Here is a 23,565-nt window from a genome sequence, read left to right as displayed (position 1 = left end):
AACAAGTCTTGTCCATTTTTCCTCTAAATGTGTTTATAATAAAATGTGCTAATAGGGATGGGAAGGAGAGTGAAGAAGGGCCCACATTTATAAATTGTTGCCAAAGTGTTTAAATAAAAAGAGAGTAGCAAACAAGAAAACAGGCTGGAAGGAAAGCACAGCGAGTAAACATAGGAATGTCCTGCCACCATCAATCAGTATTCTGCAACTATAGATCTATAAAAGACAGAGCAGTTTAAGTGATACAAGTGTTTACTGTTTGGCCCAGCAGCAATGATGGAAATGTTCTATCTGTACTCTCTTATAGGATGGCTGTTAACTACATATGGTTACTTAAATTTAACTGAAATTAAATAACAATAAAAACTTCATTCTCTATTTATCCTATACACCTTTTAAGTTCTCAAAAGCTACAAAATCATTAAATTCTTAATATTTTTATTACTGGCAGATCAGTTAAAGAGCATATTTCAGATAATATTAAATCTTTTTTGTATTTTACACATACCTTATGTTTGGTTAACTTTAAGTATATTTTTATTTCCTTATTTCCTTTAAGCTCTCCCAGCCATTTTATGTGTTTCTATTTTTTCTATTTATTACTATCTCATTCTATAATAGTTACAAATATTTCACGACAGGTCAACTTTTCTAAAAGATAAAATTTTGGCAGCCTGGGATATGTTATTTATACTGTGTAGCTAAAGGAAGTTCCTATTCAAGCTGTTTCAAGTGGAAATGTCTTTATTGAAAACTATGTTTCAGAGATTAGTGTTATTAACTGACACAGGAACAAACAAGACCATTTTTCAGAGAATCAAATGTATACCCTAAACCTACATTTAAATTGAAACCATAATCTACATTAATGAGATAGAAGGATCACCTCTAAGGAAAAGGACTCAATTTTCATTTTTCCCTTTATAATGTCTACTATGATTTTCAACAATTTTGGGTGTTTAATAATGAAGGATCATGAGGGTGACCCCTCCTCAGCAAAAAATCATCACCTCTCTTTTCTTATTTTTCTGAGGAAAAGGTGTGGCACAAGACAGCAAAGTGGCTTTGGTCATTTCAAAAACAACTGCAATTCAGATGCCAATGAGCAACCAATCCACTGATAAAGTTGGAGGGCTTGTCAATAAGATCTTATATCTTATCAGCCAGCAGCAGAGAGATCTTAGGTGCCCTGGGCTCAGGGGTAGAGCACATTTTATTTAGGAGGGTTGATTGTTCAGGGTAGGTAACTGAGGCCATGGGGACAAGGAAACATCTTTGCCTTTCAAATTAAAAGATATAATTTAGGAATAAAGAATAAGAAAAGGCATACAAAGGTGACTTCAGGCAAGGAACTGAGGAACATTTGAAGAACATCCAGAAAAATGTTTGATAGGACATTTACTGACTTAATTAAGATGATTTTACATCACTTTTGGAGGGGGAAAAATCCAGGTAAAAATTTTGACTCAATAGGAGAAAACTTGTTTTGAATAAAAAGAAACAATTTCTTTAAAGTGACACTTAACACTGCTCTGATAAAAATAATGACTAACCTGGTTTGACTCTAGGTATCTACATACAAAATTTGCCAAGCAAACTTGAAACCTTAATGTAGGGTAGATACAATCTCATTGGTGTTAGTCTGTCAAACTGGCATATGTGGATAGGAGTCTCTATTTCAAATACAGAGCTAAAGGGAGGAAATGGGTATAGCACAGTACCTAAAAAAGACACTTTCTTTGGCTACCAAGTTGGCAATACCTAAAAATATACATGTGCACACGTGCATGCAGCACGTTCCCCACCCCTACTCTGGACTGGCCAATGTTAAGGTAATGGAGAAATGGAAAAATAATGTGCACTGCCAGTGGGCAGTATAAACTGGGGCAAGCTTTCTGGAAGGCAATTTGATATGTATCAAAATCTCAAAAAATTTTTATTATCTTTTGGCTTGGCAATTAAACTTCTAAAGACTGAAATACAACTCAAATATCTAAGAATAAGAAATTAAGTTAAAATATGGTATAGGCTTAGAATGCGTAGTCTTATACCCCCATCCCCTGAAGAGCAGAGCCCATTAAAAAAATGAAAAAAAAAAAAAAGGCACATCTCTGCCCATGTATATGCTGGTTACATTATAAAATGATTTTACCTTTTGTTGCCTTTTAAAGTAAGAACATGAGGCTTTTATTTTCTAAAATAACTATATATTATGTTTTTAAGTAGAAAAAATCCCCATTTTAAAAAGATATATATATATCTATTTAAAAATTCCATATATATTTGGGTTAAGATAGAGAGACAACAGAAAGAACAGGTTTAGGAAAAGGAACACTTGAGGGCAATACTCTGAAGATTCTAAAACCAGACAAGACATGGATACAGTTTTCCCAAAGCGCATTGTACAGTGGCAAAGAGGCATAGGATAATAGTATTTGGGGAGGGGATAAAAGGATGGTAACTGTATTTAAGAAAGTATTTGATCCATGGACTTAATTGTCTAATATTTCAACTCTCAAAATCAGTAGAAACAAACAATGGGAGAAATTATTTTGGGTTTAATTCTGCCCAATTAGAAAGAACTGGCTGGTGATGTAGGTGACAGGAATTATGGGGTAAAAATAACTGTAGTAGTAAGTAAAGGGAACCATGGGTCCTGGCTAAATCTGAGCCATGACTTCAGTAAAATGGATTTCAAAAAGTTCAGGGAATAATAGGTATGATTTTCTGGTTATAGTCTTCAAAAGGAGCTCAAAACTGACAAGAAATAGAAAATTAGAAAAAACCAAAACTCTGACCAAGCAATTACAAATAATCTCAATGCAAGGTAAAGGGAAAAGAACCAAATAAACCAACTGAAAGTGTTTTCTCTGATGAGATCATCATTTCAAATACAGATAACTTAAAGACAAAGGGCACATGTCCAAGGAAGAATAGAAAATAACAATGTGAACCTGTAAGAACAGGCCAGATTTGGTTTAAATAAGGTGACAGCATAAGGTTTTCAAAGCAAGGTCAAAAAAAGTTAAACCCCCTGACCAGGTAAAAAGACAGAGAAGACAGACCTTGTCCAACTCCTATCATGATTCCCTTTTCTGTTAGAAGGGTTTTCAACCTGGAAAGGATATAACAAAAATCCTAATAAACAAAATGCAGCCCAAAGAAGGTAGGGGCAATCTACACATTTTAAATGTCTTTAAACCCAGAATCTAAAGTCCAAGAAACAAATTCTAAAATGGATTATAGAAACTCACAGTGGACAAATAGTAGACACCAGAAATTTCCCTAAGTCTTAAAAAAAAAACAAAAAACAAAACAAAAACAGTTTAAGTTCCATTTTTAACAGTTACCTTTCGGATGGAAAAACTTTCTTGAAAATTTTCTTGACAACAAAGCATTTTACAAAGTTTTTCAAAACATTATTATACAAATGAATATTGTAAAGTTGGTCTGTAGGTAAGCAAACAAGAAGGGTAAACAGTCACTCAGAAATCAACCGAAGAATAGTATCCAGTAAGCCCTGTCTAGTACCATTTAACTTATTTTATCAGTAACCTGGGAAAAGGCAAAAAAAATCTGAGTAGGCCCTGTCTTGTACTGTTTGGTATTTTATTAGTTGCTTAAATAGAGGCAAGAAATTGTTATTTTTATGAAATGTGTATCTGATATGAATTATAAAGAAAACCTAATATCCTGACACTGAGAGAACATATTCAGGATTAGGATTCGAAACCCTCATTAATGTGGATGGCAGTTAGCCATTACTAAATTTGAAGGACTTTTGTGTGTAATGCCAGAGTAGGATCACTAAATGGAAGAAAGCATAGGGTGACAAATTTCAGGGTGAAAAAAGGGTAAATTTTCTAAGAGAATGATACAAAGATGGAATGTGTTCATTTTTGCATTAATGAGCTTCCAGTTTACTGAATACACATAAGTATGGGATAGATGACTAGTTCTCAGTAGTAAGTAAGAAATGTAACTGAAATGTTTTAAAAATTTAATAGCAGAACCTTTGCACTGAAACCTTACCCAGAAGACTGATATACAAAACAGGTAAAAAGAGAAAACTGCTCTATTTGAAATTCCCTACCGCATCTCATCCTTAACTCCTATGGCATAGGACCACATGATCTCTAAACTGGCTCATGTTTGACCAGTAAAATTACTGTTTCTCAAGATTTATTATTCTAAATAGCTTAGGTGAATGGTCTCCCAGATGGAGTACATGAGAGGATCTGCTGCTGGTGTAGAAAAATCAGAATTTATATATATACACTAAAATTGTATACTAAAATTAACTATTAATCATATGTAAATTATATTTTATGGACTGAGAATAGTATATGTAATTTTCAAGAGTTTCTCATCAGAGCCGTGATCAACTATAATGCCCTGGATACTGAGGTACTTTAAAATCTTTTTTAATTATTAATTTTTGGTATCCTGAGGTATTTTAAAAACAATTTAGAAAGAACATGAAAATTTTTGAGAAAAAAAATCAACATCCATATTCACTAATTTAACACAACTGTTTTAATTTTTGTGTATTTTTATCTTGTCCCTATCTACCTGCAAACATTCATATTGGCAGTTACCAACATGGTACAGAAGATTTGGTGAGTATTTCTACAAATGTCTGTAAGTTACAGAATTGATTTTTTTTATTACATAAAGATGGAGATTCTATAAGGTATTGAAACAATTTCTTCCTGCTGACCATTCAGATCAGATTGGCTCTCCTTTTTGTTATTATATAATTATTCCTACTTATATCTCTGTACATGGTAGCTTTCTGATTCTCTATTAGAAGTACCCTGAAGTTAAGATCTCTAAAGTGGGATTAGTGAACTAAAAAGTATTAACTCTGATGGTTCTTGATATATTAATAATGCCTTCTAGCAGGCCTTAATTCACCTGCAGTCACTACCTAACTCTGAATACAACACAAGCTAAGTACTTTGTACACTCTATATCTTACTTCTCACAAGTCTATGTAGTGGGTATTTACTATTCCTGTTTTATGGATAAAAAACTGAAGCCAAGAGAGACAACAAGAGCGTTTATATTTTAAGATCTTTTTAGGGGAATCCCTGGGTGGCTCGGCGGTTTGGTGCCTGCCTTTGCCCCAGGGCATGGTCCTGGAGTCCCGGGATCGAGTCCCGCATCAGGCTCCCGGCATGGAGCCTGCTTCTCCCTCTGCCTGTGTCTCTGCCTCTCTCTCTCTATCATGAATAAATAAATAAAACCTTAAAAAAATCTTTTTAAAGAGTATAATCCACATATAGACAGCCATTAATGTTGCACAATCAATTCCTTCCTTCAGCATTTCCTGAAATATGTTTAGTAACATACTTGGTTCTCACTATTTTGGCCTCCAAAAAAACTGTTTTCGCCAGATCTATACTGTGGTAGTATGCCTTTGGTTCACTGAGGGTCACTTAAAAAAAAAAAAAAAAAAAAGTATCCATATGAGGCTCATTATTACATCCACTGTTGGAATGGTGAAGGAAATGTCATTTAATTTATCTCTTATAGTACCAAATCTGAGGCCTTAAGGGAGAAATAGCTCTCACACAGAAGGCCCAGAAAAATTTTGCTTCAGTAAAAGCCATCAGGGTGCTTATCTAATGAACAATGGGAAATTTTAACAGGTAACATTCCTTTATTTACTTTAGCCACTAGGAAGCTCAAAGCAGTATCTGAAATCATTTTTGGTATTTATCAAGATACTCAAGGCAGGCATTTTTCTCAACTAGTTTTAATTGTGTCCTTAGCCTCAGTCTACTATTCCTCTGTTAAATTTGTCATATTCTAATGTACTCCAACTTTGAAGTAAACTCTCAGGATCAGAGTTCAATGTCATTTTCCATATTCATGTTGAAATCTGATTTGAATAGCTTTAAGAATAAAGAATACACACACACACACACACACACACACACACACACGGAGGGGGGGGTATTTGCTGTAACTTGTATCAAAGCAACATAAGAATCAGGTTATACTAAGTTTCTATCAGGCAATTTGCCCAAAAGCCTTACTTTAGTATCTCACACTAATGAAATAATTTAAAATTACCCAAAACTCACCAATCGTAACTGGTGCTATTATATTTCTAAGTTCAGTTTTATTCATAGGCTAATAAAGCAATTCTAATAAAACTCCTGGAAACTAGCTCAACAAGTAACTGTATTAGTTTAGGGTTGGGGCTATTTCATGTTTTGAGCATCAACATAATCTAACTTGGGTTAGGGATATATTAGGTTTATTAATAGCTCATCTAAGCAATTCTATCTTCCTTCTAAAAAATTGGACAGAGTCTAAAAAAAATCTTATATTTAAAACATTTAAAGCACAATTCAACAGACATTTGATTTTTACAACATTACTCTAGGAGAGCGATGCCACTCATTTTACAGACTGAGAAAACTAATAAGACATCACTAAAATTAATCAAGTTCAAATGACTTTCTCAAAGTAGCATGTGCTGACGGAACTCGAACTAAAGAAACCTTTCTTTCTGGACTCTTCCTGGAATTAAGGTAGGATATGGACTAAAATGCAATGTTTCTCATCTTTATTAGCAACATTCTAAAAAATCTTTGCACAGGAACAAACAACTATGTGTCAGACCACAGGAGATGGATTATGCTTTTACTGCAGAATATCAAGAACTAATAATGAAAGACTTTATCTCCTGCAGCATCAATGCCCTTAGGCAAAAATGAGTCTGATCCAACTCAGTTCAATGTAATAGATTTAATGAAAACAGAGTTAGCTTCTAACATCTGCTTTTTATAGGGAGATAACAACGGTACTATATTCTGAGCCCAACTGTGCTATTGTATTTCTAACTTCATCTTCAACAGCATATAGCCATTCTTTGGAGAACTTTTAAATTTATTCAAGGGTTGGATATTTTCAGAATATCTGCAATTCTCACCGAATCAGGCCCCATTAGTTGGCTAAGAGATCAGCAGTATACCCAAGCTCTAACCTGGGAGACCATGTGGGCATTTTTCTTTTTTTTTTGGATAGACAAGATTTTTAAAATCTTAAATATATTTGTATTATAGTTTTAGTCCTTTCAAATGATTAAATTTCAAATGATTAAATATTTTATACTTCTTCAAAGTTTGCCTCTCCAGTATACAAATATAATTTACATTCAGAGTGATGGAACTACAGTAAATTATCTTCAATAATATTACATTTGTACAGATTGCTTTCTGCTATGGGCATCTTGTCTGATGTGTTTTCACTCAAGAAATTATACAGATAGCGTGACTTTAAAAATGACTAAGATGACAGAATATAACATTATAATAAGATATTTATAATATCTTAATATATTATATTTAAATATAATACTTTATATATAAAGTACATATGGGGTCCTTTTATACTTTTTGGAAATAAAGCAACATTTTATTCACATTTATTCATTTGGCTGTGCTCTATTTTTGAAACTTGGAGGGTATTAAATGTTCACATGCATCACATGAAATAAAATGGAGGTAATCATGTCTTTTTAAAAAATACAGAATTTTTTATAGAAGAGATATGCATTCTCACCTGAGGCTGCTGTGGCATTTGTAGGGGTTGAAGCAGCTGCTTGAATCCGAGCATGAGGAGGAATAAGGATGGTAGCTAGAGGTGGATTACTTGACAGTTCTAAAGATAAAGTAAGATCCATATTAGAGCCCATTCTTAACTTTGTATGTAAAAACACTGTGGTAACAATAAATATAAAATACATTAAAACACTGGCTTAAAAGAAAAAAGGCACAATGAACGTACATCTAAAACTAAATCAGTAAGCTAGTAATCAACTTAAAAACAAAGTCCACAGAAATGTTGTACATAAAACTGAGGCACAATCTGCTAAAATTAGAGTATTTCTGAGAACTAATGGTATCAGCTTGGGAAACTGTACAGGTCAAAAGTTTGAGAATAAGCATATTACTAAGAAATATTTTTGCATCTTTCATTAACTTAAATGTACTAAGTTTTCTCATACTACTCTGACAATATTTGACTACAGGAATTGAGAGTGATGGTGTCATAGAAAAGAAAATAGAGGACTACTGTCCGTGTGTGTATGTGTATGTATGCACTACTGGTGCATGGACCAACCAGCCCAAGTATTAACGTGTCGTTGTTATTATTAAAAATAATAATGCTTTTAACTCCATTCTATTTTGGAGTTTTTTTTTTAACTCAGTAAGATTGTTATTTTAATTGTTAGTTTGATACAGGCTTTTTACCTGCATGTGGGAGTTTCTGTCAATTCTATACAGAATGGCTTTCTTCAAAGAATCAAGTTCTATATAGGCCTTAAGAAGTAATTTAAGATGATATTGGATCTAATGATATAGACAGATAGTAAGGAGTGTGGTAAGCTTTTACATATAAGTATCTGGTGTTAGCTTTAGGTAATGTGACTGTTCTCCTGGTCTGCCTGGGTTAACCCTGGTTTATTCTTGTTATTCCAGCATTTAGCTAATGACTGTTCCTTTTCACTCTAATAAGTGTTGTAATTTGTAGGGATAATTATACAACCATATTACAGGAAGACATTATTTTCTGAGCACAAAAGCATACATTGTGACAATTCACAGACATGGCATGGAATAAAAAAATTGAGTAATATAATCTTAAAGTAAATTTGCATAACATAACATTAACCATTTTAAAGTGTACAGTTCATTGGTTTCATCAGTTACAGCTGATTCTTGGCACCAGCTTATTATTGTTTTTGTTTTTACCAGAATCTTGTGTCATATATCTAATTTAGTACAAAATTTAGACAGATAGGTGCCAACTTGAATAAGTCAATAATGGGGCTTTGCAACAGACAGCTGATGACTCTGTGGTTCTAAAATAAAAATTAATGCAGGATGTGGAAATTATTCTTCATTAACCTAAAAGGAAGATTTACCATCCCAATTACAATTAAAATCTGCTAAAATAGAAAGGCTTCTTTAAAATCCATCCATACACCGATCCATCCATACTCCCATTCTTCTATCAATACTGAGCATAGGGGATCCCTGGGTGGCTCAGCGGTTTAGCCCCTGCCTTCGGCCCAGGGTGTGATCCTGGAGACCCGGGATCAAGTCCCACATCGGGCTCCCAGCATGGAGCCTGCTTCTCCCTCTGCCTGTGTCTCTGCCTCTCTCTCACACATCTCTGTGTTTCTCATGAATAAATATATAACATCTTTAAAAAAAAATACTGAGCATAAAACAGTGTGTTAAGTTCCAGGACAGAGAAAAAGGTAACTGTCTTTGAGGAACAGAAATTGTAAATAGAAGGACAAATGCACAAATAAGATAGCAAGAAAGGCATTCAACTTATTCAGGACAGGAGCACTTTTAAATTAAAACTCTCTATGACCAAGTGCCCAACATTTAAAAGAAAATCTAAAAAAGGAAAAGCTGACCATATGTTTTAAGATAAGACATTTTGACAAAGCCACTTTTAAGATAATCCTTAAAATAAACTGAGTCAGTGGTCTGCAGTCACTTTGCTTATGGCCCATGCTGCCCACTTTCTCCCATTCATTTAGTCTTTTTTATCAGATCATCTATCTTTCTATGTATCTGTATGCCCAGTTGAGAGGACATGGTGGCTTTATGTGATAGACAGACAGGCATACATACACAGGCACAGGGCTTGAAAAAAAGCAACCTTTTTTTCCTTAGGGAGTAGACAGCCATTTTGGTCTTGAGTAGGGAGAGAGGAGTAACCATTGTAAGGAAAGAAAGAAAAGTGAAGAAAATAAGAGGCAAGAAAAAGAGAAACTATGGGATCCTGGAGGTTTTGCCGTATCCAAAGACACGGGGGAGAATAAGTAAAGCACACAAAAAACAAAAACAACTAGATTCTTAACCTAGAGTCAATAAGTAGCCTTTGGGTGGAAGGAAGGGCTTTTGCAAATTTGTTTGAATCTAACATTCTTAAAGTTAAGGAATTCTAAACCTCTCCAAAATCTGTAACTCATTGTTCTCTTCCTTGGGGTCCACCGTTCTCCATCTATTAGCTTTTCTTTACTTGAGAAAGGTTATTGTTGTAACTTCTGCCTCTGTGAAAGAGGAAGCCTCCTTATATTCTTGCTATAGTCCTGTTCTATACACTAAAGTGTGTCCCTTTTGTGGGGGCAGATTACGGGCAATTCTTTGGGGTTGGGCAAAACGGCTGTAATGATTTTCTGCTCCTGACAATCATTACACTGCCATCCCAGTCTCTTGTCTATCCCTGACGGTGAGTAGTAAGGAAATTGAGACAAGGAGTGTGGATATAAACTGCAAGGTGGGCGCAAGAATGTAAAAAGGGATGGTATTTTAGAGAACAGGAACAGCAAAGCAACAGAACCTTTCAGAATCAGGGAGAGTACATGTATTATTGAAGACAATAAGGAGTGTAGAAGAGACTGAAAATAAAAAGCAAGCTAATATTTATTGAATAAAGTATGTGCATTAGATTTGAGAGTATGGAGAAATTAAGGGAACAAAGTCCATAATACTGAAATGGGGCTATGTTTGGAGAAGAGGTAGGAAGAATAAGATCATGTTATCTCAGAGACATGGCTCAAAATAACATGGCACACCAACTTCAGAGGTTTTAGAAAAGTTAATAATGATAGGGGTTTCTTTAACCAACTGCAGATGCCATGAAATTGTGCCATCAAAAAACCACATATCAGTTTATCAGGGAATATAAAAAATCTTTTGATGGTGTATCAATCATTACATGCTTCATAACCAAACATTTTATAATGGACAATTTAAAGAAAAGCCAAGTGAATTAAAAAATAGGTATCAATAAAACCAAGATAGGTATCAACCAAAAGGCCAACCAAATAACTAAATTTTGCTGCACTGTTGTTAATAATGCAAATTGAAGAAACATCCCATGAAAAGATAAACTATTCAACCATACCTGACTGCCTGATAAACCAATCTTTTAAAATATTAAAACAAAACATAAATCAAGTTGACAAAACCTTAAGTATTCCTTAAACTTTCTATTCTTCCAAATATAAGAGTCACAAATTTAATGCTAAGAGGTAGATAAGGAACCTTCTTGGTTGGTGGGGGCAGGGAGCAGTGGGTCAGTGGGCACATAGGGTTTATACGTTTGTTCAAACTGTGGACAGTGTGAAAGCTGAGGATAAATTTGAGAGAAGTAATCAATGTGTTAACCAGAAGGAAGAAATCAATCCCTTTGTTCACCAGGCCTTCTCTTACAGTATGTAATAAAATACCAGTCATCAGGTAGAAAGTTATCTTCTTCATTAGCTTTGAAACTCAACCTGCAGATCTCCAGAAGGGAGTCACTAAAAAAGGCAGACTTAATTTTTCTTCTGCAATTAGTTTGAGGTCTTGAAGTACCTCCTAAGTACATATGAAAATTGCCAGTGGTAGTCTACATAGTTAAAGTGGTACTTCTCTCACAAAAAGGTTTAGATGATTTCACATTGGGATGCCCATTTTATCTGTGTACTTTTTTACAGCAAGAATTCAAATGCTGGGATGTGCAACTTGATCTCACACTACTGAATTCTAATGCTGCTTATTTGGATTTTTTTAAAAGATAAATAACCCTATCATAACTGCTCCTCCCCTCCCCTAACAATTCCAAAGTGCCCAGACAAAACCTGATCAAGTTTCTAACTAAATTCTAAAATTAAAAAAATAACTAATTAGAAGATCAGAAAAATAGTAAATAAATAATTACAAGGCTGACTGCTTCTTGGTGATACTAACAATGTTTAATGTGAGGACTACATAATATCTACACAAATCCATGACTACTTTGCCTTGGAATTGTCCAGGAGGGAGCATCACAATTTATATCAGTCACCCAAAAATGAATGAATTTAGTATACATTTATTTATTTTTTAAAAGATATTATCTATTTATTCATGAGAGACATAGAAAGAGAGAGAGAGGCAGAGACATAGGTAGAGGGAGAAGCAGGTTCCAAGCAGGGAGCCTGATGTGGGACTCGATCCTAGGACTCTGGGATCATACCCTGAGCTGAAGGCAGATGCTCAACCAATGAGCCACCCAGGTGCCCCCCCAACCTATTCTCAATTCCGTTTTCATCACTTCCTATTCTGTAACATATACCTACACTCTTTTTTAAATCTCTCTAATCCTTTTCCTATTTCCTTTAGTTTTCTCTATTTTTGTCCCTTTTTCCACTTGCTTTCTGGAACCTCTTTGCTATTTCATCTGCTTTCCTCATGTGCAGATACTCTTGTCTTCAAATCGCTTGAGTTTGCATGCTGCTCTCTGGCAGCTCCAAATATCCTATGTTAAATCTTATTTAAGCAGTTCTCCCTTCTTCTGGCCCAGCCAATAAGCCATGCCTCCTCTATATCTCCCTACAGAGCTACCAATCTCTCAAACAACCTACCTAAGTAATAGAACAGTAAACTCTTCAAACTAAATCATACTGTTTTGACAATCTTTACTTACCTTTGCCCAATCCCCAACTTGTCCTATGCCCTCCAGGGACAATACTTGATAAAATAACTTTACTTGATAAAATTTCATCCAAATTAGGTAGAAAACTGGTATAGGGGATGTAGGTGGGATTAAATGGAGACTCACATTTAAAGATACAAAGCAACCTATTTCCCAATATATTCTAGCCTTGAAATAGGCAAGGAATTGGTAAATAAAGAAAATAATGGTCCGGGTTGAAACTTCCTGATTCCACCTGCTTCCTGAGGTCTCATTCAGTTATGCCCCATCTTTGAGATTCAATGACTGAAGGAAAGAGGGTGTGCCAAAGGTCTGTCCAGGTTTCCAATGTCTAGATGCAAATGGTATCATCAGTCAGGGGTCCCAGAACACTGAAGCCCCAGTGCCAGAAAAATGAGACATTTGATTATCTGACTTGTGGATCCAGGAGGTCAAAAGAATCTCCAAGGATGGAAGGATGTTCATCTCTCTTCCTCCTCCAGCTGATTACAGAAATACTTGCTTTAATTATATGAGTGTAATACTAATTATCATTTATAACTAATGACTCATGGCATCAAAGTGCAGTTAGCTTTGTTGCTAAGCTTTACTTTAACACAACCCTGTGTTTTACTCAAGTGTTTAATCTTCATAGTTTTATTCAAAGGGTGGGTTTACCTTACTAATTAAAACAACACTAACAGCTGCTACAAGGAACATTAGAAATATCTAATACACATTGGTTGCATGAATCAATACTGTGTTTACTTAGAAGTGGCATGTGTCACTCAAACATTCATTGAGCAGCTACTACATACACATCAGGAATTATCTTTATTTCATTTGGGGGAATTAATACAGGCTTCATGAAAATTTGTGAGGATGGAGGAGTGTTTTACAGCAGAACTTCACTAACACTCTCCCACGCACAGTGTTTCCTATCTCTTGACTCTTTCTAGGTATATGACCAATTGGATGACTTATTCTTCTTTTTCAAGCTCTTGTATTACCCTGTTTTATTCTGGTCACTCATTAATTGCCATTAACTAATATGTGCTTTGAAGTTACATCCGAACAACAGTTACATCTTTACCTTGGCAAATAAGATCATCATTTGGAAACACTGATCCAAAATCACAATAGAGAGGATCAAATAGAAAAACATCAACACTTCTTCCCCTGACAGCTGTGTCCTTATACAGAAACACTGTTCAAGTGTAATAGTGGTGTAGAAGGAAAGGGAGAAAGTACTACAGATGATCACAGCCCAGTTTCAGAATGGCTGCTAAGATAGGGCATTTTAATGCTTAAAAAGGAAGGGACATATCTCAAAATGATGGCACTTTTCAATTTAATGCATTCAGTTTTATGGAAAATCATATTTCAAGAACATTTACAGAGTTTATTTGAATTGATACAGAGATTCATGTACATCCTTTTCACTGATATGCAGTCACAGAAATACTTGGAGCTGTAGAGATTGCACACTACATTTACACACACCACATTCAAATATACACATACTCTTTAAATCCTCAAAGATGTATATGTACATTTGGACATAAAGAGAGCCACAGTTATGTTTGATATTCTGGGCAAATATAATAATTTTTTTTTCAAATATAATAATTTGAAATGTCAAAATAAAAGAATCTTCACTCCTTTTTAAAAATTTGTAAATACCAGACATTTGTAAATAAACTTTGAACTAAATTATTCTTCAAATTGAACCTTTACTGTAAAAGGCATGTGTCAAAGCTGAAGTTAATACAAACTTTAGAGACTTCTAAAGATAAAGTTAGTTGATCCTATTAGTTTACAATATGAAAATTGCTCATTCACAAAAGTCTTTCCAATATTTTCAAGACCATATTCTAAAATCTAAGCCAATTTATTTTCCTGCCTGTTTTCTTATGAGTGTAATTTATTAGAGAACAGGTAAATAGCATTTACTAGGTCATGATTCATTATATTGCAATAAACTTAGCACCACACGCACAAAGAAATACCACTTCATACTCACTGGGATGGCTAATAAAAAAAAAAAAAAAAGAGGAAAATAAGTATCGGTGAGGATTGGAGAAATTGGAACTCTTATACATTGCTGGTGAGGATGTAAAACATGCAAACCACTGTGGAAAATAGTTTGGCAGTTCCTCAAAAAGTTAAACATAGAATTACCACACGACTCAGCAATCAATACCCAAAAGAATTAAAAACAAATATTCAAATAGTCCTAACAGTACTATTCAAAATAGCCAAAAGGTAGAAACAAACCAAATATCCATCAACAGATGATGGATAAACAAAAATGCAGCGTTATCTATACACTATGGACTGAATGTTTGTGTCTCCCTAAAATTCATATGTTCAAGTCCTACTTTTCAATGTAACAGTATTCAGAAATGAGGCTGTATTAGGTCATGAGGGTAGACCCTCCATGACTGGGATCAGTGGCCCTATAAAAAGAGACACAGAGAGGCAATCTTTCTATCATGTAAGGATACAGTAAGAAGGTAGTCATTTGCAAACCAGGAAGTAGGCCCTCATCAGACATCAAATCTACAGCACCTTGATCTTGAACTTCCCAGCCTCCAGAACTCTGAGAAATAAATGTTTGTTATTTAAGCTACAGAGTTCTCTGGTGTTTTATTATAGCAGCCTGCACTGATTAAGACATAATACAGTGGAATATTATTCATCCATAAAAAGGAATAAAATATTAAAACATTTCTATGACATGGATGAACCTTGAAAACATTATGCTAAGAGAAAGAAGCCATACACAAAAGGTTACATAATATATTATTTCATTTATATGAAATATCCAGAATAGGTAAGTCCAAAGGCAGGAAGCGCACTGGTGGCTGCCAGGTGTTGGAGGAGGAGTTAACAGGGACTGACTGACTGCTTAACGGGTGTGGAGTTTTCTTTAGGAGTAATGAAAAGGTTTTGGAACTTGAAGTGGTTGTTGTACAACATTGTGAATATAATAAAATGCCAATGATTTGTTTACTTTAAAATGGCTCATCTTATATGAATTTATTTCAGTTTTCAAAAAACTTTAGAAATTCATATAAAAAGTTACTTTAAAATTTTATTTTATTTAGTAATAATGAAACATTATTAGCCAGTGACTAAAGAACAAACATAATTACTTTAAAAATGGTACATATGAACAGTGAAATGAAATTGTGGATTTTAAAATCTGATTAAATAAAATGTTTAAGTAATATCTCAGTTTTGATCACCACATACAGGTGCATTATAGTATATACCTATATGGCTGAATATAAGAAGCATTATTTCCCAAAATGTATCCATCATAAATATGTTGTGTTTGAGGGTCTACCAAGTTGCTTATTTAACAAAAGGCTTCCTTGATTCATGTTTTGAGAAACAAAGTATTTATTGGAGAAGATACTTAGTGTAAATAAAACCACAATCAATGCTAGTTCAGGAAACTCAGGTTCACCTGATCAAAGTGGTGAATAGAAAAAGAAAAAGAAAAAAAGAAAAAGGAAAAGGAAAAAGAAAAAGAAAAAGGAGATAAATAATTTAACATTAACTTAGTAGTTTCTGATGCCAAGATTCTACAGTTACAAGTGTTGCATGTCACTGTATACATAGCCTTTTAGAGGCCACTTTAAAAAGCAACCTAGCAGATAGTTCTATGTGCAGATAATAAAGATACTTATAGTACAAAGAAAGACCCCAAACCAAACATTTATGAAAATGGATACTTGTAGAATTTCCAGTAGTGGCTTCATATAGATTCAAAAGGTGCTTCATATCAAAAAATTTAAAAATAGCTCTACTGATGAGAAAGAAACAGGTGGAAAAGATGCATATAAAAAGTATTAATAAAATTGTTTTATGAAATTTGAGGTTAAAAAGTTCCTGAATATTAATTTTATATAATGCATAATTTTATTTATTTTTTCATTATTTTAAATACATTTGAGTTAACCCAAGAAACCCTTTTGGGATCTTTTTTTTTTCTTCTTCTTTTTCTTTTGGTATCTTCTTAATGGGAGAGTAGAGTATCACTTTATATTCATGGATTATCATAGTATATATTAAAGACTGAAAAGAGCTAGACTATAAAATATTACAGTGATTAATTCAAAAGCTAAAAGTGATCATTTGGGGATTGTGATTTTAATGTTCTCTATACTTCTTTTGCATCTTCAACATTTTCTTTAATATATATAGTGCTACTCTTAAGACAAAACAGTAAAAACTGAAAATAAAAAAAATTTTTTTAATGACAGAGTCACAGAATCTGCTCTAGAAGAGTCTAACGTATTACCAAATTGGAGTAATCTTATCTATAACATTTGACATCATCCAGCTTTTTCCTAATACAGAGACTGGTATTTGGGGATGGTGGTAGGATGGAGTGGGGAACAACAAACAACAAAAACAAAACCACACACACAGAAAACAACAAATAAAAAGCACAACAAAGAAACCTGTTCCACTGTTAAATAAGTGAAAACTTTACTGATTCATCAATAATTTTATTTAGTCTCTATCTATGCCAGGGGCTGATATCATAAACTCAAATATGTACTATTCTCTAATTTTTTTGCTACTACTATTTTCAATTTTATAATCAGGAGAAAGAATACAGGTCTACATCTTTCTTCAGAAGATAATCTATGAGGTATTTTTACATCATTCTCAAAAGTTCCTTAAGTCTTCACTTTTCCAGGAAGTGGAATTCTGTTCCTTTATATACCCCACCTGCTATTTGATAACATCTTAAAATGGTATAGCTGGGACCTAAAACAACACTCCAGTGATTTCTGATCAGCCCTAAACAGTCAGAATTAATCCCAGGATATCTGAACATTTTTTCCTTTATGAATGTAGTTTCAGACTGTATCAGCACTACTAGTAGTTACACATTATTGACTGCTTAAGATTATAGTCAATGGAATCATCCAAGTCTATTTTGCCAGTAACTGAGGTCTTCCACATCTACTGCTTAAGCAATACATTTTCCCACTTTCAAATTTAGAAAAGTTTAAATATGGGGGGGGGGGGGAATTCATCTTAGAATAAAGGAAATATAATTATTTCCTGGTCACAGAGAGCTTTCCATCTCCCTTCTATATTTTAAGCTTGACTAAGCTGACCAATCAATCAATTGACCACTTCTTGCTTGTTTTATCTATAGGAAATTGTACACTTTTAATGTGCAGTTTATGAAGAAAATCACAGCATTGAAGGCAGTGTAGTTGATTAAATGAATTACTTAGGGTCTTAATCTGAAAGGAAAGAAAAGTGAACACAGAAGTAATTAAGAAACAATGATTCTTCCTGGGTCTTTTAGAAAGCACCAGTACACAAACTCTGTTTTTTCCTCTCAGTATTTTCTCAGAAGCAGCCATGGTGCCAAGCTCCACAAGGGAAGAGAATTTCTCTATCTACATCTCTTATACAAGTTCTAAGAAAGACAGTTATATAGAATTCCATTGTTTCCTTCTGTTTATAAGTAAGATATCTGACTTTATACAAATACAGTCACCACCAATTTCACCAATTGATTTCCAGGTTTAAAAAACTTAATATAAACACTTGGAAAAAAATAAACACTTGGGAAGTAAGAAATGCTAAAATTCTAGTCTCAAATACAAACTTGAGGGTTAACTTAATAGTGAAATCTCTATAACTTCTCATGTGCCAAGATTTATTATAATCTGCCAAAAATGAGAGAAGCTATGTCTACTGGAAAAACTTTTATCTGCCACTATTTTGTTTAAAACCATACAAGTAGTAGCCTAATCAGTTGTTGGAAGGGATGTTTGCTACCTGTATAAGTACTTAATATGCCCACTTTCGTCTTACAGATTTTAATTAAAAGAATATAACCTCACACAGATAGGTAGCTTTCTCAGAAATGGTAAAAAACAGAACTAAGTATCTGGAATTACCTTGAGTGGTGAAGTTGAAGAGTGCAGGTGTGTCTCGCCCATTTGGTAGTTTGACATTTGGGTCCCTTAATTCATCAAAAAATGAATGTGCACAAGCTTCCAGTGGTGTCAATCGGGCAGTTGGTGTATACTCCAGCAGACGGCTACACAGTGCAATTGCCTCCGGTGGAGTCCGGGGTCGGAAGACCTGCAGTACAAAAAAAGGTAAAGAACAATTAATGCTTTATTGTAAGAATCTTAGCAAATTATCCTTTGAGTACTGAGTTAATTCCCACCACGTACAACAACATGGTTGCATTTGTGAGAGGAACCTTCTAGAATGAAAAGAGTTAACTGCATATGATTCACTACATTGAGGTGAACAGCTAATTACAAACTATATGAGGAAAACTCAGAGAAAAAACTAGGGGAAATTAAAAAAAATCTACACTTGCTAATCATAAAGCAGTACAATGAAATATGTACACAAAATAGGATATCATAGGCACAAAGAAAGGCTGGGTTCTGGAGGCAAGCACCAACTAGAAGAATATTAAAATTTTCTAAAAGTTTTGACTACTGTGGCAGTAGAATAAAAGATTGCCTCTTGTGTGTGATTTTTAGCAGAACAACTGTCAGTAATGGACAGCACTACTCAAATTTGGCAATCAATATTTTTTTGGGGAAAAAAGCTATTTACTTTAGCTTTAGCAATGCTAATGATCTGCTATTATCTCTTCAATAAACAGTCTTATTTGAAGAAATTCTTGAATACCCAGAATTTGACAAAATGTCCAAAACTGTTTTCTCAAAGAGTAGCTGTTATTACAAATATGGTCAGATTACCCTCATTTGGATGAATATTCTAGGGTTTTAATTAGGGAGAGAGAAATGTACTTTTCATTAAGAGCCATTAACTCTAGAAAAAGTCAACTGAAGGCTGTGCTGAAGCAAAATTCAAATAAATTAGTTTGCTTAAAAGAATAGAAAGCTTTCTACACATCTTTACCTTAAAACTCCAAATCAATACACAGAACTATGAAAATAGCTTTGCTCTAAATTATAGACAGTTGAAGAATAGAATTAGAAAGGGGAAAAACAAATAAACATAAACAGATGGACAGAAAGCCTTTGAAACTAAAGAAAAATGAAACATATATTCCTTGATAGGTGGAACACAGACCAAATAGAAGGTGTGGTAGTGGCAGTGGACAAATGTATGTAAAAAGAGAGGCAGATATGTATAAAGGGAGGGAAATTGTGAAGGAAGGACATGTAGATTGTGATGAGGATGGAGGAACTGGGAATAAGGTTTCCTAATGAGAATGGCTCATGTAACATCTGACTATTCACTTGGACTGAATGTAGCAGAGACAGTTACTACTATAGAGCTCATTTCTTTTCAAGAGACTATTTATAAGAGTACTTCCTACAGTAAAAATCTCCCCCACCTCTGCCGCCCGTTTTTACAAAGTTTATTAGTAATAAAGATATTTTCCATGGAAATTGAGAAATCGGTTTGAGTAGGATCCTAAGAATTTATTTCAAAATGTCAAAGGCCTTAATTATTTATTTGACTATATTAGAAAACCCTCTACATGGTCAAAAATTGCTTTATATTTGTTCTTTTGAGTGATTTCTGACTCCCCTTACTCAAGGAAACCTTAAAAGTATTTTATTATTTGAAATGGTTAGATCTTCCACTGTTCTTGGTCATTTTCCCCTCCCTTCCTTCCAGGCCAGGTCCATAATCAAACTAGAATATAAAGGAAAATAATCAGTGGAAAAACTCAGAAAATCTTTCATAAAAATATTAAGTATTACTGACATATTTTATCCCTGAGGGCTGTTTGCATTTATTTCACAGCATATGGATTTATTTTGCTAGCTAGTCTAAGAAAAAATGCTTTTGCACCAACATGGGAGTGCATAAGTATAATTAAGAAGTACTACCAAAAGTAGAAATAATTATCTCCTGCCAACATTCAAATGTAGGGTAGTTAGACAGTGAATGTATCTTAAATGAAAAAATTTCATGTTATATTACCTGAGGATTTTGAATTAAAGCTATTAATAAACCAGTACTATAAGCTTATCTCTAATTAATTATGAAAAAAAATCATCCACATTTGTTTGGTATCTTGTTGGTACAAGTCACCATGTGTGTTGGTACTAAGACACATATTAGCCTATTTGGCCAGGGAATCCTAACTCATGGAATCAGAGTTAAAAATAATAAGGAAGAACTCATTCCAAGAGCCCACATTAAAACCAAGACTTAAATCTACCTTTTAAAAAGAGTATCCATTATTATTTTAACTCTTTGAGAGATTTCTGATGAACAAAGCCTTGGTTTAGTACTCTATGGATAAAGGTTAAGTGGGAAATTACGTGGAGTCAAAGCCCAGTGTCTTCCAAAGTAGCATGCAACTTCAAAAAATTACAGTCCAAACTAGAAAATAGCTCCTCTGAATTATGTTTGTGTCTAAAGAAAAGGAAACCAGTAACAACTGAGATATGGCTTTTAATAATGAAGTTTCTAATGCTGTTTTATTCTTTACCCATTTAAATTGCTTAACATTCAGAATTTTTAGTTCTGTGCATCTTTGTTTATATTTATTTTTGTAAAGTAATTTTTAAACCTCTCAGGTCCTAAATTTCAGTCTAGATGTTAATACATCACTCAGAAGACTGACAATATAAATATACCAGAAGTAAAACCTACCCCACACACAGTGGAAGAGAAATCACAGCTACCTACATTGTTTTTACTATTACACTTCTAGAATGAATAATGGTTTTAGCCTTTCTAAAAAAAGTTTCCCTCTAGTTTTATAGACCTGCCCTGAAATTTTGGGAAAAAAAAATTAAGTACATACCCGCACTCCTGAGGTGAAATGTCCTGTTCCTGACGAATCCTAAAGATGATAATGCAGTGAAATAATCCAAACAGGGGAAGTCAATCCAAAAGAGAATAGTCCAGCAAGGAAAAATATATCCAGTGTTATAAGAAATCCATGGTGTGGGGGGGGACATAGAAAATGTTTATACAGTTATAAACTTTAAACATCAGTCTCCACAGTAGCAAGTCCAAGTTTTAAAAATTATTTCACCACAGTGTATGCAAAAAAATTTTTGATTGCGCAATGGTGAGGCACAATAAAGAAACATTTTAATTTTAATTTATTATGTTCCAATGCCAGTGCGTTTATTAAAAAAATACAAAACCAAAAAAAGTTAAAATCAAAATGAAATCTAGAAGTAAACTTCCCAAAGTAAAGTGGTCTTCTACGACCTGGATTCATCATCCATTGACATGGCTGGGAGGGGGCATATTAGCCTGCTTTTAAAGATATCAGTTCCCAATATGCTAATTTTAATCTATTAATATATTCCAGTTAGACAGTATAAACATTTTTTTTTTGCTTAATTATTAGTGATGAGAGGAAAGTAATAAATAGATTTAATTTATATCACTACAGATTTCAAGCCAGATATTTTCAATTTGTGTGAGCTAAGAAGGATCAGGCCACCGCGGATTATTCTCCATTTTGGATTGACTTCCCTGCTAAAAGATATTTGCTGACATTCTCATTATTTTAGGATTCTTCAGGCAATTGACAGATCACCTCAGGAGTGCGGGTATAAACTTACTTTTTCTATTGTGGGCTTTGCCCCCTCATACCCTTGCACCCATTACTTAGTGAAAATAAATATAGAACATTCTTTCCTTTTTGGAAAAACTCACTGAAAAAAAAATCCTACATCTTTGAGCACTACAAATTCAACACAGTTCCATGTGCAAATATGCCCAATTCACCCACCAAAAGCTAAACAAAAAATATATACAATAAACAATACAACTAAGGGGCAGTCACAGTTATAGGTGCCATGCATAGTAATGTGCACCAACACCTAGGCACAAGGGAGCCAAGTACGCAAGGGAGGTAGTAGGGTCTATTATGTCTAGGCATTGAGAACAAAAAAATGGCAGAACTCACCAGTAGCTGTGAATTCCCTTGGCTATTCTAAGAGAATTTAACATTCTTTTAGGATAGTTTCCAGTGGGGGAATTAATATTTTGCAAAAATAAATAATCCGCGGATTACTTTTAGTCTGCAGACTAAAATTTAGTACACGGATTAAAATCCGGCCCATCAGAATAAAAATCTCTCATGAACTAAAACACAATCAAGTGGACAAAAATAGAAAGCGAGACTAAAACAACTGAGAGCACAAAGTAAGACTCAACTGGGCCAACTAACAATTAGTGCGCAGACTAAATATGGCCAGCCAAGTATGTTAGCAAGGCCATGAAGAGCCCAAAACACCCCCTGTAAAAACTAAAAACAAAAGTAAATAAATAAAACAAAACAGAACAAAGCAAAAAATAAATAAACAAAAGAAAGAGAACAGAAAGGAAAAACTGAAAAGAACCAAAACACTGACATGAACTTTTAAGTGATTCAAATACTACCTCACCTGTGCAGCAACTCATTTTCTTAAATTGAGACAAACTGTCACCACAAATACTAGTCCATAGAAGAAACTAACAGAAAAAATTCATTTTTTCAAAAAGAAAGTCTATGGTATTGAACAAATGCAAATGAGTCCTTAAATGAAGAATTATTCAAAATAAACTTGCATTTGGATAACTCAAAAACTGACAGAGGCAATTTTCCCCTTACATGGCCTAGAATAGACATTTGCCATCAAGTATCAACCTGGAGCTAACTATTACAACTGAATCTTAAGCCTTTTAAAATTACCATTTATAAAGTCATATATATGATATCAAGGCTTATGGCTGATTCTCACAGCATCAGCTCTCAATACTTCTACTGTATTTAACAGCCAACCAGAGCAGTGTAAAAATGCCTACAGGGAACGATAATTAATCTAAGTAGAACAAGTGCTGTGCCTGTTCCAAACAGCTACTCCTCCATAGATTTCCTTGTGATAAATGTACAACACAGACACTGTTCTCTGGTTATACACAATATACACAAGCACACAATGTCCATGTTGGTAAGCCATGAACTCCTAAAGAGCAATCCCAATGCTGGCTCTGAAGTAATCTATTAATTGTCTAAAATTATTTGCAATTTGTAAACCTAAACACAGGATTAAAAGTGAGACAATGTCATGGATTTGTTGGATAGTT

The 23,565-nt window shown here is 34.0% G+C and overlaps 1 protein-coding gene across 3 annotated transcripts in view; it reads right to left on the bottom strand.

The window, feature by feature from the left end:
• Positions 1-23,565, bottom strand: part of GSK3B (glycogen synthase kinase 3 beta) — a 203,357-nt gene that overhangs the window by 10,821 nt on the left and 168,971 nt on the right. The window contains exons 9-12 of one of the 3 annotated variants that reach the window (XM_077884304.1): positions 21,281-21,319; positions 18,423-18,609; positions 7,579-7,677; positions 3,066-3,115 (exon numbers count right to left, since the gene is read on the bottom strand). In XM_077884304.1, the coding sequence (XP_077740430.1) occupies positions 3,111-3,115; positions 7,579-7,677; positions 18,423-18,609; positions 21,281-21,319 (330 nt within the window). In that variant the 3' untranslated portion in view covers positions 3,066-3,110. The remainder of the gene's footprint in view (positions 1-3,065; positions 3,116-7,578; positions 7,678-18,422; positions 18,610-21,280; positions 21,320-23,565) is intronic. The other 2 variants (XM_077884302.1, XM_077884303.1) reach the window with 2 other exon arrangements.

The sequence above is a fragment of the Canis aureus genome, chromosome 35 (genome assembly GCF_053574225.1).
Source record: "Canis aureus isolate CA01 chromosome 35, VMU_Caureus_v.1.0, whole genome shotgun sequence".
NCBI lineage: Eukaryota > Metazoa > Chordata > Mammalia > Carnivora > Canidae > Canis > Canis aureus.
The sequence above is the reverse complement of the archived record's forward strand: the minus strand, read 5'-3'. Positions and strand labels throughout refer to the sequence as shown.